This window comes from Drosophila sechellia, chromosome 3L (assembly GCF_004382195.2).
Source record: "Drosophila sechellia strain sech25 chromosome 3L, ASM438219v1, whole genome shotgun sequence".
NCBI classification, from domain to species: Eukaryota; Metazoa; Arthropoda; class Insecta; order Diptera; family Drosophilidae; genus Drosophila; species Drosophila sechellia.
The window spans coordinates 15143627-15159555 of record NC_045951.1 but is presented as its reverse complement, the minus strand read 5'-3'; the positions used below and the strand labels follow the sequence as shown (position 1 = coordinate 15159555).

General features: G+C 40.9%; 9 protein-coding genes across 12 annotated transcripts; 8 read left to right on the top strand and 1 right to left on the bottom strand.

Annotated features, from left to right (window-relative positions):
- The first annotated feature begins 51 nt into the window (after positions 1 to 51).
- Positions 52 to 4126, top strand: LOC116800904. 2 transcript variants are annotated; one of them, XM_032717363.1, is made up of 2 exons: positions 52 to 146; positions 2939 to 4126. In XM_032717363.1, the coding sequence occupies exons 1-2, from the start codon at positions 144 to 146 to the stop codon at positions 3158 to 3160; spliced, it is 225 nt and encodes a 74-aa protein (XP_032573254.1). In that variant the 5' UTR covers positions 52 to 143; the 3' UTR covers positions 3161 to 4126. The 2 variants fall into 2 exon arrangements, with proteins under 2 accessions (XP_032573254.1, XP_032573253.1); XM_032717362.1 differs by lacking the exon at positions 52 to 146 and adding an exon at positions 2044 to 2817.
- Positions 4127 to 4233: 107 nt separating this feature from the next.
- On the top strand, positions 4234 to 5197 carry LOC6605788 (peritrophin-1). Its single transcript, XM_002030567.2, has 2 exons — positions 4234 to 4794; positions 4855 to 5197. The coding sequence occupies exons 1-2, from the start codon at positions 4234 to 4236 to the stop codon at positions 5101 to 5103; spliced, it is 810 nt and encodes a 269-aa protein (XP_002030603.1). The 3' UTR covers positions 5104 to 5197.
- A 49-nt stretch (positions 5198 to 5246) lies between these two features.
- On the top strand, positions 5247 to 5879 carry LOC116800903. The gene has a single exon (XM_032717361.1). It carries the CDS (start codon positions 5279 to 5281, stop codon positions 5774 to 5776), a length of 498 nt encoding a protein of 165 aa, XP_032573252.1. The 5' UTR covers positions 5247 to 5278; the 3' UTR covers positions 5777 to 5879.
- Positions 5880 to 5926: 47 nt separating this feature from the next.
- On the top strand, positions 5927 to 6551 carry LOC6605787. Its single transcript, XM_032717359.1, has one exon. It carries the CDS (start codon positions 5948 to 5950, stop codon positions 6506 to 6508), a length of 561 nt encoding a protein of 186 aa, XP_032573250.1. The 5' UTR covers positions 5927 to 5947; the 3' UTR covers positions 6509 to 6551.
- A 71-nt stretch (positions 6552 to 6622) lies between these two features.
- LOC6605786 (probable chitinase 10) lies at positions 6623 to 7561 on the top strand. Its single transcript, XM_002030565.2, has 2 exons — positions 6623 to 7263; positions 7322 to 7561. The coding sequence occupies exons 1-2, from the start codon at positions 6652 to 6654 to the stop codon at positions 7538 to 7540; spliced, it is 831 nt and encodes a 276-aa protein (XP_002030601.1). The 5' UTR covers positions 6623 to 6651; the 3' UTR covers positions 7541 to 7561.
- A 627-nt stretch (positions 7562 to 8188) lies between these two features.
- On the top strand, positions 8189 to 9144 carry LOC6605785 (probable chitinase 10). The gene is made up of 2 exons (XM_002030564.2): positions 8189 to 8266; positions 8323 to 9144. Exons 1-2 carry the CDS (start codon positions 8251 to 8253, stop codon positions 9129 to 9131), a joined length of 825 nt encoding a protein of 274 aa, XP_002030600.1. The 5' UTR covers positions 8189 to 8250; the 3' UTR covers positions 9132 to 9144.
- Positions 9145 to 9429: 285 nt separating this feature from the next.
- On the top strand, positions 9430 to 11925 carry LOC6605784 (BAG family molecular chaperone regulator 2). 2 transcript variants are annotated; one of them, XM_032718401.1, is made up of 5 exons: positions 9430 to 9720; positions 10083 to 10585; positions 10973 to 10993; positions 11051 to 11193; positions 11439 to 11925. In XM_032718401.1, the coding sequence occupies exons 2-5, from the start codon at positions 10326 to 10328 to the stop codon at positions 11813 to 11815; spliced, it is 801 nt and encodes a 266-aa protein (XP_032574292.1). In that variant the 5' UTR covers positions 9430 to 9720; positions 10083 to 10325; the 3' UTR covers positions 11816 to 11925. The 2 variants fall into 2 exon arrangements, with proteins under 2 accessions (XP_032574292.1, XP_032574293.1); XM_032718402.1 differs by lacking the exon at positions 10083 to 10585 and having other exon boundaries at positions 9430 to 10035.
- Positions 11926 to 11982: 57 nt separating this feature from the next.
- Positions 11983 to 13014, bottom strand: LOC6605783. The gene has a single exon (XM_002030562.1). The coding sequence runs from the start codon at positions 13012 to 13014 to the stop codon at positions 11983 to 11985; it is 1032 nt and encodes a 343-aa protein (XP_002030598.1).
- Positions 13015 to 13946: 932 nt separating this feature from the next.
- LOC6605782 (protein midgut expression 1) lies at positions 13947 to 15748 on the top strand. Of its 2 annotated transcripts, none has more exons than XM_032718403.1 (2): positions 13947 to 14105; positions 15485 to 15748. In XM_032718403.1, exons 1-2 carry the CDS (start codon positions 14053 to 14055, stop codon positions 15681 to 15683), a joined length of 252 nt encoding a protein of 83 aa, XP_032574294.1. In that variant the 5' UTR covers positions 13947 to 14052; the 3' UTR covers positions 15684 to 15748. The 2 variants fall into 2 exon arrangements, with proteins under 2 accessions (XP_032574294.1, XP_002030597.1); XM_002030561.2 differs by lacking the exon at positions 13947 to 14105 and adding an exon at positions 15089 to 15237.
- Positions 15749 to 15929: the final 181 nt, after the last annotated feature.

The following is a 15929-nucleotide window of genomic DNA, read 5'->3' as shown; positions in this document are numbered from 1 at the left end:
ATGGAGAAGAGCGTTTTGTTCGCACTCCCAAAAAACATTTCGTTACACTTTCTAATTGGGAAAAAGGTTAAGATGATCTTGTCAAACTTGATCGATTCCATGGCTTCACATCAATTGACTCTCGGTGTCAATTTAAGCGGTTTATGGTAAATTTGCAAGGGTAGCCTTTCCCTTCTTGTTTCAATATTTTGTGTATACGCGCACATACTTGAATCACAATCCCATCAACAACATCATCAATGTGCATTGTGAGTGTATAAACAGCCCCATGAATCGACTGAGTGTGCGAGTGTTTTGTATTTTACACGGAAAGAAACAGGACATTACTATGGGCTATTTTACTTAACATCTACCAAGGTCTTAAGATCTGTTAACAAATATATATGAGTTAATAAAAAAGATTGATAGCTAGGGTGGGATTTTAAATATTAGTGAATAATATTCATTTTGGCAGTCGGAGTTATAATATTTATATTTACAAATTGGAAATAAAATCTATTCTAAATAATTTGATTTTTTAGTTCAAAGTAGTGGGTTCAAATCAGACCTATAATATTATGCAGCTTGATGTAGAGTTGAACTCTGTTTCGAATGTCAAAGAAATATTCAAAATCTAGTTTTATCTATTCGCTCGCGTCATATCAAAATAATATTACCTGTAGATCCACTTTTTTATTTTAAATGATGATATCATTGCGATTTAGCTAAGCTTCTGTTTCCTTGCTGTTTAATAATGTTTTTAATGTTTTTTTGTTGATATGATGTTTTTAAAATGATTTTTTTGCAATTTAAATCTCTTTTTTTTTGCAAGTGTACATTAAATTTCATTTGCCAGTCGCGAGACTGTGTGTAATAATTCGTCATGCTGGCCGCATTTGAACCCGCATAGCTCGCTGCCGCAGTCTGCGTCTCTGGCCGGGCCGGGCCATTCCCAATGTTTTTCGTACCCCCAGCCCAACCCCAACACCGCCCCTAATTTGCGAGGCAGCGAGATAATGCGCGCCTCTCTTAGCTGCGCTCTTAGTTTGCTTTGCCGGATTCGATCGCGCTCTGCGGCTTCAAGTGGATTTTTACAGTTATATAGTATATATAGAAAGAGATATTGTATCTTATGGGTTATGGCTGGCACAAATACTTTTCGCCACCGACGACGACGACGCTTTTTCGTGCATTTTTCTTTTTTCTCTTTTAATATTACATATATATTTTATTTGATTTGTGAATCACGGCAAACAGACAGTTGAGTTGTGGATAAATGGGTGTGTGTGTTTTACGGAAAAATTAGAGATACAGCTCAGTTGGTGCAGGAAGATGTAGGTGTCTGTTCGTCCGCTTTTCCCCCGCCTGGTTTATCTGCCGTAATATTTTAATCTGCACTCGAGATTTCTTTTAGAATATAATTTAGCGTTATGCCAGAAAATTGTGATTAGATTCCTTCGCTGTCATGCCGCTGGGGTTGATAATTTACTAACTTCCCCCTATGAATGAATGTTTGTTATTGCGGGTTCCTGTTATCATTCTAGATTTGCCCCAACAAACACATAAACACTATAAATATCTGCTACCATGGTTTAGAGCCGTACTAATAATCTAATAATCTTTAAGAGGAATGCTAGTTCCTCACTAAACATACATATGTGTTTGCTGATAAGGATTTCTCCTGCATGACACAAAGGACCGCTTATCGCGTTGGTAAAATGAGTCATTCCGTATCGACTCTTATGCTGTGCCTTCTTTCCCAGCGGGTCACAACATTTTCTTATCGCTAATTATTTTTAGCATAAATTTCATGTGTAGGGAACCTGAAGCCTGAGAGGCCGATATAAAGTGGCCATAATATAAATCCATGCGACAAGAAACTTTTACCTCGAATTGCATTTCGCTTTCAAGTTGATAAGTTTAATTTATTCTTCGCATTGAACGAAATTCTCTTGTTTAATGATATGCTATTATTAGCGGCACGTATGAAAAAGCAGCTGTGCCTGTGGCTTTTGTGTTTTCCTCGGAAAAATACTAGGAAAATGCATAAAAACATATGCCATGGCATCTAAAAATATGTGCTCGTATTCAGCTATTTCGATAAACGATGGCCACAAAGGCCAGTGTTTAGCAGGACATTGATCTCGTTCAGGAGAGTTGCTAATTGCATTAGGCACTTAGTCAGCTTCCCCGGTCCTCTATTGAGTTATTATTGCCACTGAAAGCGACAGCAAAGTCAGCTAAATAAGTCGCACTACGTTCTGACCCAGTTCCATCATTATCATCACTTTGTCAAAAGCAGAATTCCAGATCACACGCAGTAGCATGGGTAGTATCTTATAGTACCTGCCTTTTGGAGATACGATACGCATTTACCTTTGTCTAAAAATAATAAATGATCTCATTGTTGACTTGTTCTCCCTCAGGACTTTTTTGGGAAACGATCGTGTTGTCATCGTCATATTTTGGGCCACTTGTTTTGGCCGCATGAAAAAGTATCTTTAGACGAAGCTGGCGAATGATATTAACACACGAGGAGATTGTCAATAAATGTACATGTGGATTGTAAATTAAATACACCTATATTGGGTTGTATATATCGAGTCGTGTAAACATACGCAACGCAGCAGACATTCTGCCGTCGTTGTCTTTACAACTGAATCCACAACTGCATATATGTGCATACAATTTATCTGTATCGTCAGCGCATTGAGCACTCTTTTGTTTCAGCTCGATCGATGTTTCCCGTCATCCGTTCTGTCCATCAGTCCATCTGTCAATTGCATTTAAAGCAAATATCGCCCATAAGAAATGGGCTATAATAAAGTACATTCGTATGTATGTACAACAACACGTCTGCACTTGTTTAAACAATCCCAATAAAGAACTTCAGCCACTAACTGCGCTTGTTGATTTTATTTATATATTTAATATTTTTTCGATTTCTTTCCCCTTACAGGTGCACGATAAAGTTAACCAGCATAGACCAGCAGCACTTTTTTCGGCCTTATCGTCCCTGGAAATGCTTAACAATAAACTAGATTTTGTGCAAATTCTCCCGACCGATCGATCCACTCGATGGTGTCCGTCCGCCATGATGGTGCAAATAGTGGAAAGGAATCCGAGCACTGGACGAGAAATATACTATACTATACCTCAGGCAAATCGCAAGTTCGTGTGATTTATATCATAACAAAAGGTGGAGGGGCGCAAGATCGAATATCGGATACCCTTTCTGCAACTAAATACTAACCATTGTATTATAAGAACAAGATAAAGCAAAGAGAACATTTAATATTAACATCTCCTAAGTTTTTAAATAGATGAAATGAAATAGTAAATTAGCAATTTACCTCATAATCTAATTTAAAAAAAAGGTTAATTTTTAGACAAAGAAATGCACTTACACTCCATCTTTCATAACTTTCGTTTTGATTAAGCTTATAAATACATCTCAAGTTGCAAAATGTAGAAATTAGCTAAGACCATGACCGATCATAATTTAAAAATGCAAAATAAACGCATAAAATATATTATTTCGAACTTTAGAGCTAATATTATAGTTAAGAGATAGATGTAATCTAAGATACTTTTCTAGACACCCTGTTCTATTGAAATTTGGAGTACTTTATGCGAAATGGAACGTGCATAGAGATAATTTCCTATCTACATTTTCGCCTTATTTGAAATGACGGGGCTAAATAAGTCTTTTTTGACAGGGTATAGTCCAGTCTCATCATAGCCAAACTACTCGTCAGCTTGAAGTCTTGGAGTTTGGCTATCCATAAACAAAATACGGCCAATGCGGCGTTTGTTGAGGTCAATGATTTCTGTTGCGTTGTCTTTTTCACGCTTTTTTGACGCTTTTTGTTCATATGTTCGTATGTACGTATGTATTGAATATTAATTTTAAAACTTTTTCGGCTTGTGTAAACATATTCAGCGAAATACTTAAGTGGAACCATCGACCGCTGTAATGTCGATTCTGCAAGCAAATGATGACATAATGGAAGATAGTTGAAACTTCAAGAACAGGAATGCTGTGATTCACGGGGACCAGAATATTTTGTAATACAATGAACCGCATCTGGAGCTATCTCGAAGGTCTTTTCGATAAAATGATATTCAATTATACTAAAAAGAAATGCATGTCGGTTATTTCTTAGGGGAAAAAACTCATCGCAATAGGTCCATAAATATAATGGGGAAACCGTCGACTCGATTCAGTAGAACATTCCATACGGAGCCAATAAAATGTCCAAATATCTGATACACCTGTGCCTGGTGCTGCTCTGCAGCTCTCGGATAAATGCAGATCACTTTGACGAATGTGACGGCATGGACGATGGGGCATTTGTACAAAGTTGGGAGAGCTGCCAATCCTACGTGTACTGCGAGGGTGAGGAATCCCTGAAGGGCGATTGCGAGGATGGTGAATACTTTGATTCCGAGGCGGGAACCTGTGACGTTGCGGCCAATGTGTCATGTTTCCTGGACGAAGTCGATGAACCTTCGGAACCGGAACCGGAAACAGACGAAGAAGAGGAGGAAATACCCGCCACACCAAGACCAACCGAACCAGCGATTGTGGAGACCCCGACCGAAGTGGATATCGTGAATATTGCGCCCGTTGTAAGGCCCAACTGTCCGATCAGCGATGATCCCGGCCAGGTTATATTCATGGCCAGCAATAATTCGTGCACCAACTATTATCTCTGCTATCACGGCCATGCCATGGAAATGCACTGTGATAATGAGCTGTACTTTAATTCCCTCTCGGGACAGTGTGATTACCCAGATAAAGTTCAGTGTGCCGTAAGTATCTTCTGCAGATCCTTTTACCCATCGGTTTTCTGATCTAAATTCCACTTGCAGTTTGAAGATCCGCGATCCCACAAGTGCCTGCCGCACATGACCGAGTTCTTTCCACATCCGGACAACTGCAACTACTTCTACTACTGCATCAAGGGTTTCCTGACCCTGCAGCAGTGCCCCTTCTACTACGGCTGGGACATAGAACGCCGGAGTTGTGTGCAGATAGGTGTGGCGAAATGCTATGGAAACTCCAGGAGAATAGGTCGGAAAGCCCCATTGCCACCCAGAAAACAACTCATCAAGAATTAAGGGGAGTTGTCTACCAGATAAGAGCTCTATTTATTGACAAGTTACAAGATTGTGGCTACATGAGACGTTTAATTAAATATAACTTATTAGAGAAGACCTTGATTTTGATTGACTTGCCACCGGGCTGAGCTATAAAAAGCTTAGCCCACCACCACGAACTCCACAAAGATCGAGAATGCAGCAATCTTTACGCGTGGAACTGCTATTGATCGTTTACGGTTTGGTTCTCGTTGTCTGGGGAATCAATGGACTGAACATACCCGAGTGCAGTGGCCAGAATGGATTTATCAACAATACGCGACCCAATTGCAATTACTCCCTCATCAATTGCTCTGGCCAGAACTCGATGTTCTGCACGGACAACACGACCTGCAATGCCAACTTCACCTGTGGCGACATAGTTCCGGTGGATAATTCAACAGCATTACCCATCAGCACAACTCCCAGTGTGGTAACCACAGCCGCCACAACTGTTTCACCTTCCGATATCCGACGAGAGTGTCGTCAGGGTGTTACCAAAAGATTCAGCTATCCGCAGAATTGTAACTACTTCTACTACTGCGTTGATGGCTTTCTGCTGGTGGAGCAATGTCCTATTGGCTACGCATTCGATCCCCAAACTGGAGCTTGTGGTGGACGCATACGTAGCTCCAGCGATTGTACTTTCAAGTGAACATAATCGCACAACACTTTTAATTAAGCCTCTTGTCGTGTCAAATTAAACAATTATAGCTAGAAAATAAACTGAATTTAGTGTCTTATCAGAGAACAAGCAAGCCGCACAGCATTTCCACCTATAAAGAAGGCACTGATCTCGGCGATGAGGCAGTTGAAAGCCTATTGAATGTGGCAATTGTTGATAGTCTTGGCCTGCCTGTTACCTGGCTACCTATGGTTGCAGGTGCAGGCGGTTTTTCTCGAGGAATGCAAGGGTGTGATCATCAATAAGGTGACTAATGAGAATCAGGAGTGCAGTGAGTTTGTTCACTGCGATGGCGATGACTCCTACTACTGCAATGGGGATTGTCGTGAGCCCGTGGAGTGTCATACCAATGTGGTTACCACACCATCGGTTACCACCTTAAGACCCATAGGAACCTCTACGGAACGAGCACCATCCGCAGAGCCAGTCAATACTACCTTTACGACTTTAGCTACTACCACGCCTACAACGATTGCTGTAACCACGACTACAACCCAAGTTCCGAGCACCGATGTGCATGTCATCTGCAAGACGAGTGGAAGGAACGGGGTCTATCCCTATCCGGCAAACAGCAATTACTATTATCAGTGTCTTTCCGGTTATCTGCTGCTCCAGCAGTGCCCACAGAATTTCCATTTCGATGCCTCCCAGGGACAGTGCGTTGCCACAAAACCCAATCGTTCATCGGGCTTACGTTTGTAAGATTCATATCCCAGTCTGTAATAAAGCAATTATCAAAAGCGTGTTCTTGGGCAAATTATTTTCTGATAAGGAAAGGTGGTAAGAAACCCCCAAAGTTTGCATACGCAATCGATCAGTTTACCATTTGAGATCGAGCTGAGAAGATGTTTGGTGCTTTGGAGTGTGGATGGGTCCTGGTGTCCCTACTGTTTCTGGCCACCAGTCATGCGGATATTTTCGATGAGTGTAACGATGGTAACAACCTATCCTTTATTACTTCGCCAAAGAGTTGCGCACATTATATCTTCTGCAACGGCGATGAGTCATACGATGGTGAATGCGAGGATGGCGAATACTTTAGTCAAGATATGGAAATGTGTGAGCCCATGGGCGATATCGACTGTCGCACGGGATCGGAGGTGCAAAGGGAAAACACTACCGACAGCTCAACGGAGATTACCTCGGAGTCCAGTACGATTTCCACAGTTGTAATCACCACATTAGCTCCATCAGCAGTGGTCACATTACGACCATCAGTCAATCAAAGTGGAGCCAGCAATGCGACTTCCGTATCGCCTGCTATAGAGATTATTGTGACCAATGTGTGCCCACAACTGGATAATCAGAGTCGTATCGCATTGCTGGCAAATCAGAACTCCTGTTCAGATTATTACATTTGCTATCGCGGAGTGGCACTTCCCATGAGCTGTGCCACCAGTTTGCATTTTAATTCACGCACCGGAAAATGCGATCATCCCGAAAACGTCAGGTGTTTGGTGGGTTAACCTATGGGGTACTTCATATCTTATCATTTGTATAATAAATTATTTACAGGCCTTGAGTTATAATCCCAGGGAGCAGTGCAAGAGACATGTAATCGATGTTTATCCGCATTCCGACAACTGCAATTACTTTTACCAGTGTCGTTCTGGATATCTGATGGTCCAGCAGTGTCCTTTCTTCTACGGATGGGACTACGAGAAGCGATCCTGTGTAGCACTGGGCCAAGCCAAATGCTACAACAAACTGCAAATGCAAATGAAAATTTATTAAATATACATAATATTTATTAAAAAACGAAAGTTTACACTTACTTAATTAACGAGCTTTGGGGGAAAATGGAAAATATTGGGGAATTTTAAAATATTTTGTTGGATATTTTAATGGAAAGAGCCAAAGTATGAAACAAACCTAAAAGCTGGTAGTCAATAAAACTTCTTTGTGAAACTATCAAGAAAACGGCCGACCTTGACTCATTCCTAAATTTATCGGGTGATATCAAGCAATTCTATCATATCTCTGCAAAATAAAAACCGCGAATCAAAGCATTTGCCAAAATTGCTTAGAAAATAGGCCAACCTTCGATGTGAAACATAACAATTTGACCGATATGATACGATTTTCCTCACAAGGACAGCATATGTCGTGATATCACCTAATCAAGTTCCTAGCTAATCTCGGCTTCCTTTTCACCAGGTTTTAAAATTAAAAATCCAGCATTAAAGATGTATCTGTGTGCCAATTCGAGATACGATATCGGTTGATTGTGAGGAAAGGGAGCCATATTTCTTTTTGGCAAAACAAAATACAGGAGTCTTATCAACTTCTTCTTACAAGCAATTGAAAATGTTAATTTTCTGATACTGAGCCACATAGTCGGCTGTATCTTGGCGCCGAATGTATCACATATATGCCAAGTTCAGCGGGCATTACGAAATTAGAATATAACTGCGCTCTACTGGAGTCTGACGATAGAACAAACGATGATGCTTAATAAGGGTTAGTAGGATGGATATTCAAAAATAATAGTATGATGAGAATTTATTGGTTTCCAGCCTTCTATTTGATGGTGAACTGTTTGCTGGCCACAGCGCAAATAACCTGGAGACCATCGAAGCCCACAAACTCGGTGACCATCCGGCAGAGTGGAAGTAGAATTTGTGCCAATCATTTGGTTGGTGAGTTTGTGAAGCATGCGGAGGACTGCCACATGTTTTACCTGTGCGTTGAGAACGGGGATGCAGTCCTGGCTTCCTGCCCACCAACGATGCTCTTCAATTCGGAGAGCAGACTCTGCGATTCGGCGGCAAATGTAAAGTGCAGAAATGACACGGATCCCATAGAGACTCCTCCATTCGATGGCGGAAATGGTGATGGAGATCCAAATAACATGGTCACGGATGCCGCCACCTATTGCTCCACGTTAGTGGAGCAACAACAATCCAGCGACAGGATTGTATATGTCGGCAGCTCGAGCAGTTGCAGAAATTACTATATTTGCTACTATGGACAGGCGATTTTGCAGGAGTGCAGCTCGCAATTGCACTGGAATGCAATGACGGGTAAATGCGATATTCCAGAGAGAGCCCAGTGCACAGTAGGTGGTCAGGAGGATATGCCAACGAATGGGAGTCCCGGTTACCCATCCGCCATTTCGAGTAATCTCATCCACTGCCCCGCCTACGGACAGCATCTGTATCCCCATATGCAGCGATGCGAGTTCTTCATCTACTGCGTTAAAGGACACGCCAGCCTGCAGCAATGTCCTTTCTATTACTTCTTCGATATTGCCACCAAAAGTTGTCAATGGTCGCGAACGGCTCAGTGTGTGCGAGATTTAAATTTGGCGCCACTAATAAAATAGAAGTTTTAATATATTTGGCATACAATTTTTTGAACTTTGGGAGATACCAAATGCTTTTTCAGATGTTTCTTTTAAAAGTACTACTATTAAAAGCTATTTGAAAAAACAAAAAACTTGTAAGCACCATGTATCAATTTGTTAGATAATGTTCACTGACTGCCACTTTAAAACTAATATAAGTTTTGAAACTCCCGCCGATTACACAAGAAGGCCCGAACTAATGTGTGTACACACTATCTTTCGACATCGATGTTCGATAAATCGGTTTCGATATAGTTTACTATATTACTATATATTTTTGCGGTAATCAGACACGGTCATACAAATCCCACAATATAATGTTAAATTAATCATATTTATACTTATCTACATATAAGTAAAGCGAAATATTCGATTGCCCCTCGAAGTAAACAACCCATGTGCTCAAACATGAAGCTAACAATGTTAGATTAAGCTGTGTCTACAAATTATCTCGAAGCACACGAATTTCTCGTCATCGAACTCAAACTGCCCAACTCGAAAAATCAACAATATATTTGCATCGGGCCAAAAGTGCATTAAAATCGGAGCCAAAAGTCTCGGGCGGCAGGTAATTTATTGAAATTCAAAACAGCCAACCGGGGATTCTCCTAGACAGCGGTTGCCACAAGAAAAGAAGAAGAGTTGGGCGTAATCTTCTAGAAAATTGGTGACTTTAGCCGAGAATGTTGGAGAATTTGCGAGGTATTTTTCGGAAACGGCGTCGCTGCGAGTCGGACACCGCCCCACCGCCGCCGCCCGCGAAAGAGGCGGAGATAATACCCCCATATCCGGAAGACATAGACGACGAGACGCCAGAGTCCAATGATGGCTTTGACGCCTCCTGGACAGAAGAAGGCTCTTCTCACAGCCCACATTCTGATAGGTAATTGAATTCTGCGCATTCACGCTTCCTCTTCTCTCTTATTGCAGCTTCAAAAAAACAGATAAAATTAAGCTTAATAAGCAACAGCATCAAACACTTCGACACCCACTTGAAAAAAAGCTAAAGGCATTCCAAAAAAGTAGCCACCAAAGCGGCTAAAACAAAAATAAAAAAAAAAATAAACCCAAAACGAAACAGTAGGCAGATATCCAACCATCTTTGGTGACAAACACTTGACCGGCTTTTTGGAGGGCGACAGGTTTAAATCAAATCTGGAGCAGCCGCAGGATATGGAAGTTGATGCGCCTACAGCGCAGGAAACCAGTGACACTCATCGGCAGACCCAGAATTACCATCACCATAGTACTCATCATCAGCAGCTGCATCAGATCTCGCCCAGCGATTACCACTCGGAGGCATCCATGAATTTTGATCATTTGCAAGGCCTGGGGGCCAGTGCCATGGCCTCCTCATCCGCGGCTGGATCCGGAGGTGGTGGCAATGGTGGAAACAGCTACGGACTCGTCGACGATAGTAGAGCTCTGGACAGGTTGTTATTTCATCATAACTAAAACCAAATCAGACACGAAACCAAAACAATACCACCGATTACATTCACACAACCTCGTAGCGAAACAAAAGTTATACGTTTCTTATCTATTATTTCTTCACACTACCAGCTACCAGCTTCATTCGAATCTTTTGTTCCATAATAGTAATGGTGATAGCTTAAAGTATCTGTCGCGAACGCCCACACAACTCCCAAAAGAGCTTTGTGTGCGAGCGCCTTTTCTTGTAGACCTATTCTGGTTATAATTTCGTAGCTCTATAAGTGGTCAGTCGATCTGTAGCAGAGCGATCTAACACTCTAACGTTGCTTGTCTCGTTTCATGACTTAACCACTGAACCGCAATCACACTTAACCGACATGTGACAGACCATTTAATACCAGCGAGAGGTAAATCTTGAATTTATAATAACCATTGAGCGTGACTAAGCTTTGAGTGACTCGCAGATTTGTCACCATACTGGATAATTTGGATGCACGTGTGGAGAAGCTGCGCAAGGATGCACTCAACCTGCAGGAGAAGAAAGACTACCTTCTGATGTCCATGGATCTGATTAAGAGCAACGAAATGATGCAGAACATGAGCGAGGGTAAGTGAATGGAACTATCATAGTTCATAACATTTAATTGACTTCTAATGAGAAGCATCATGTAGCAGAGTCGATACAAAGGACTAAAATGTGTATTCAGTGTAAATGTAAAATGTATACATCAGTATATCAGTGTAATATATCAAACTATTATATCAAAGTCATAAGTAATAGTTTCTGATGAAAAACTAAGTAAAGGGTTATTCACAGTTGACTGCGAACTAATAGTGTACCTTCTTTTGCAGCTGAACGAGAGGAGATCATTTTGTACATACAGCGGGTGAGCTCTCGCTTGGCCACTGTGGACCTGAATGTGCGCACTGTTAGGGACAACTCTCAGGAGGATTCCCTTAGCCAGATAAATGTATTGATCGATAGCATGATCAAGATGGGTGATCCCGTGATCGGACGCCAACGATGCCAGTTGTACTTAAACGCCTGCTGCAGCAGCTCAATGGATCCATCCGGACACATGGACACCGTGCACGAGGCCGATGTTGGCCCCATCGACAAGAAGTTCGAGAGCGTTCTGCTTGGCTGCACTCTGGACGATCAGAAGAACATTAAGAAGCGGCTCCAGGCCCTAATGGCCTATCTGAATAAGCAAACTGTTAGCCATTAATTTAATTGTTTTTGGTCTATTAACTATTCATAGCATTATTATCAAACCAAACGAAATACATCACCAAGCCAGATGAAACGAATAATAAAGAAAGCAGCATATACACCAGGCCAGCAGTGTTTGAATCAAGTAAAATATAATTTAAATATTTATATTACAACTAAATGTTACAAGCTAGGAAAGCACATGTCCTTTGCATTCAAGACCCGATCACTAAGGACCCATAATGCATCATTGGAGGTGAAGAAAATCTGCTGAATGTTCTTCGATGTGAGATATATGATTTCGTTGCCCTCGGCTGTGATGTTGTCTAGTTTGGCACATCGTACGACAGCTCCGAATTTGGGGATAACATAGTACAAGGTTCCGAAATTGTCGATAATCATGCTGCGACTGCTGCCCAGAAGACTGCCCAAATGTGTGAGTTTAATGCTATTGTTTATTGGTTTGCTTGATAATTCGCTTTTGCCTTCAATTTCCAGTCTGTCCACCGTACTGTATAGATCACCATCCTGGTCGGAGAGTATCAGTTCCCCTTGAATACCGAAGGTGAAGTCCACTGGCTTGATGGGAAACGATTGGTTCATATTCTCGTACTTATTGCTCTCCAAGGATAGGCGGTGCCAGGTCTGCTCCAGGATGTCGTAGGCTAGAATTTCTGGTACCCTTCCCAGGATGAAGTAAATGTGGCGTTCGTGCTCGCATCCCGGACCCTTGGGTCCCATTTGGACAGTCAGAAAGTGGGTGTCATTAGCTCCTATATGGTGGCCACAATCGATTCTCAATAGCTCCGCGTTGTTACGCATCAGATCGAAGACAAACAAACGAGGTGAGCACGTGCTGCCGGGAAATCCAATGTCCATAACCCACAACCGACTCAGTGCATCCACCTGGGACCAGTGTGCCTGCTGTACCAGCGAGCAATCATCATGATCCCCCAGGGAATGAACATCGATGTGTGGAAAGACGACAGTGGGCATGGGAAAATAGGAAACCGGCCATTGCGTCTCGATCAAAGTGGGCGCATCGTTGCTTTCGACGCGTACGCTGAGAAACACCCGCGAAAACTGCATTGATAGATGACGGACTTTGTAGCTGGATTCGTTTAACCCAGATTCGGATAACAGCCAGGCGTCCGTGGCCAGAATAAGACCAACAACAATGAGAAATCCCAGGCCGAGGACACCTTGTGTGACCATCTTTAAACGCGAATTCAGACTGAGCTTAGGGCTAGAAAACTCTGCTTACGTTGTAAGTGCCCGTCCAAGAAGTCCACAAAAGTGTCTACATCAGCAGTTGGGATCGGGTGTCGCCGAATATATCGGCGACCAGCATTGGAGTGTTTCTCTATTCACTTGTGGTCCCCAAAAAAAGCTTACCAATTTCAATCGGAGAATATCGAAATCGTGACACAGTTTCCTCGAAAATGACCCAAAATAGATTGTTATATTTTTCAAAATAAATCAAAGTTAACGCCAACAAAATGGTTGTTTTTTTTTTATTAAGTACCACGATAATTAATAACCTATAATTAATAAATCATATTAAGGCTATTTTTGTCGAACTTTAATGATTTTGTTAAGGTTCCTGTGAACTGAACCTACCTTAAGTGCTTTGTTTTAACATAACCTTAATGTTAGCTAGTATTTCTTCGCGTAAAAAGTAATAAAACTCAATCATATCTTTTCAGCCATTATTAAGATTACTTGTAGATTACTCATTTTCCTTGGGAATTGCCAAAAAGCTAAAGTGAACCCCCGGGGAATCAATTATTGTTGTTTAGCTTTCAGTTTTCAGTACATTCAGTACATTTTTTAAGTACTCAAATTATTTAATAAAAAAAAAAGAATTTAATTAGCTTACATTACATTTTCGTTTGTATGTTTAGATTTCTTCTAATTAAATTATATTATATAATTTGCTGCAAAAATTATAATACTCTCTTCAAATCCACCCACTCCAAAAAATGTGGTAAGCTTTATTTTCTAACACCTCTCTTCTGATTTTGTTGATTATAACTGGAATCTTTATCGATTTCTATCTTTTTTTCCATCAGCAGGTTGAGAGCTTTTCATACTTTTCACGCCAAAATGGGAAAAATGGCACTGCACGTAGAGTCAGTTATCCATTTGGATTGGTCAAGATCAGATCGAAGTACGCAAATACTTGGCTAAAATCATTTTCGGGAACCCAATCGAATACTCATACACCACAAACTTCAAACAAGGATTATCATCATGTGCAACGCCATTTGTGAATGCCTTAAATGTCCTGGCAAAGTTATTTGCTGGTAAGTTTCCATCAGATTGAATATCCTTATAAATATATATATGATATATTATTAAAAATATTAAATAAATAACTACCGAAAAAGGGATAGTCGACTTTAGGCATTCTTAACAATTAGGCTTTTACCATATAGATAAGGTTTGATGAAAAATCCCCCAACAGCGTTATTTTCGTGGTATTTCAAGTACTATTCCTGGTATTTGCACCTTAATTGACAACTTTGCACTATCAGCTAATAGGTTTTTTGATAGAGATTGCCAAATCCTCGAGGCATTACAATACTCTTCAAATTGAGCAGAATTTCTAGAAAGCTCCTACCAGAGTTTTGATCAATGATAACTGCTCAGTAATGCCTTAAATATAGAAAGCTTGAGGTTGGTAAAAACCCCTTCTATTGCCACAAAGTTGATTGTTGTTTTTCAGCAATCTAGAACGGATGAGACATACATATCTTTAGCCGAACAAAACAATTTGTGATTGTCACAAACACTCTGCGCCCTACACTCCAGTTCGAAATGATTCATCTACCTTTGCGACCCTAATCAAATTCTTTGTTTCTTATTTATTTGGAACTAAATAGTAAATAAAATCAAATGTAGGAAACTATGTGCTGGAATCGACGCTTAATCGTTGTCATTGTGTTTATCGTCGTGCTAACATTAGTTTTCTTTATAATATTTCATATATATGATAAGTATTACGATCAGTCCCTCTTCACTCGAGATGTGTGAAAAACAAGTAGTTCTATTCCGTATTTTTATTCTGTTGGATGCAGCAGTACCAAATGATGGATAATACAGATACATCGGTCGAATGGAAACATTGTAAGCTCCGTTTTCCAATAACTCTCGCCCACTTTTGTCACTGGCGTAGTGATAATTATAGCCGACTTGTTATCAGTCTATTTATTATTTTTTCGCCCGATATGATTAAAGCTTTCAATACCCGTAGACCCCAAAATGCGGTCGATAGCAGTTACCCGCTTCAGTTAATATTTTGTGTTGGTCAACCACGCATCGGGAATCGGAAATATACTGTATCTATCTATCTATAAAAGAATAACCCAAAACCGTCATCACCATGTGCAACGCTCTCTGTGAATGCCTCAAATGTCCCGGCAAAGTGGTTTGCTGGTAAGTTTCCATCAGTTTCTGACCCACTAAACATATACAAATATATACTATATATATTATATGTGAAAGATCTTGACCAGCTATGTATAAAGCCAATTTAGGCAATTTAGAAATGGGTATCTTGAGTTGCAACCATCCAGGATTGAACCTGATTGAAATTAAGTGATTGAACTGATCTGACATCCAGGATATCTCCGACTTGATCATGTGTCAACTTTTCTAATCAGATTTTTCTATATCCTTGCAGCTGCTGTTCCTGCGCCTGCAAGATGCTGCTGAGCATCGTGTTTTCTGCGCTCCTGATGGTCGTGGTGATCGGCTTGATTGTCTACTTCACGGTCTTCTATCACAAGGATAAGAACACGGATGAAGTGCAGAAGCAGGTCGCCCAACTGACGCCCATTGTGAAGCGCAGCATACGCGACTACTTCAACAAGGAGTACTGATCCGAGGACATGAATTTATACTATAGGCCATATTAATAATAACTCCGTCGAAAACGAAATCGAAACGAACTACTTAATCTAATCGCGTCGGATGCTCGTTAAGGGATTTTTTCTTATCTATAGATAGTTTGGGACTCAATTGAATGGGCAATTTGTGCGTTCTTTAGAAAGGTAGATAATGTTGGAGCGGCAAAAAATGTGACTCACTGTGCACCATACAATACATTTGGAACTCGAAACCCAGTA

Coding starts and splice junctions, on each gene's coding strand:
- LOC6605787 (XM_032717359.1), top strand. CDS start 5,948: ATGTGGCAATTGTTGATAGTCTTGGCCTGCCTGTTACCTGGCTACCTA.
- LOC6605782 (XM_032718403.1), top strand. CDS start 14,053: ATGTGCAACGCCATTTGTGAATGCCTTAAATGTCCTGGCAAAGTTATT. Junction 14,106..15,484: donor CCTGGCAAAGTTATTTGCTG/GTAAGTTTCCAT, acceptor ATATCCTTGCAG/CTGCTGTTCCTGCGCCTGCA.
- LOC6605783 (XM_002030562.1), bottom strand. CDS start 13,014: ATGGTCACACAAGGTGTCCTCGGCCTGGGATTTCTCATTGTTGTTGGT.
- LOC116800903 (XM_032717361.1), top strand. CDS start 5,279: ATGCAGCAATCTTTACGCGTGGAACTGCTATTGATCGTTTACGGTTTG.
- LOC116800904 (XM_032717362.1), top strand. CDS start 2,791: ATGGGCTATAATAAAGTACATTCGTAT. Junction 2,818..2,938: donor ATAATAAAGTACATTCGTAT/GTATGTACAACA, acceptor TTCCCCTTACAG/GTGCACGATAAAGTTAACCA.
- LOC6605786 (XM_002030565.2), top strand. CDS start 6,652: ATGTTTGGTGCTTTGGAGTGTGGATGGGTCCTGGTGTCCCTACTGTTT. Junction 7,264..7,321: donor CCGAAAACGTCAGGTGTTTG/GTGGGTTAACCT, acceptor AATTATTTACAG/GCCTTGAGTTATAATCCCAG.
- LOC6605788 (XM_002030567.2), top strand. CDS start 4,234: ATGTCCAAATATCTGATACACCTGTGCCTGGTGCTGCTCTGCAGCTCT. Junction 4,795..4,854: donor CAGATAAAGTTCAGTGTGCC/GTAAGTATCTTC, acceptor TTCCACTTGCAG/TTTGAAGATCCGCGATCCCA.
- LOC6605784 (XM_032718401.1), top strand. CDS start 10,326: ATGGAAGTTGATGCGCCTACAGCGCAGGAAACCAGTGACACTCATCGG. Junction 10,586..10,972: donor GATAGTAGAGCTCTGGACAG/GTTGTTATTTCA, acceptor GACATGTGACAG/ACCATTTAATACCAGCGAGA. Junction 11,194..11,438: donor GATGCAGAACATGAGCGAGG/GTAAGTGAATGG, acceptor CTTCTTTTGCAG/CTGAACGAGAGGAGATCATT.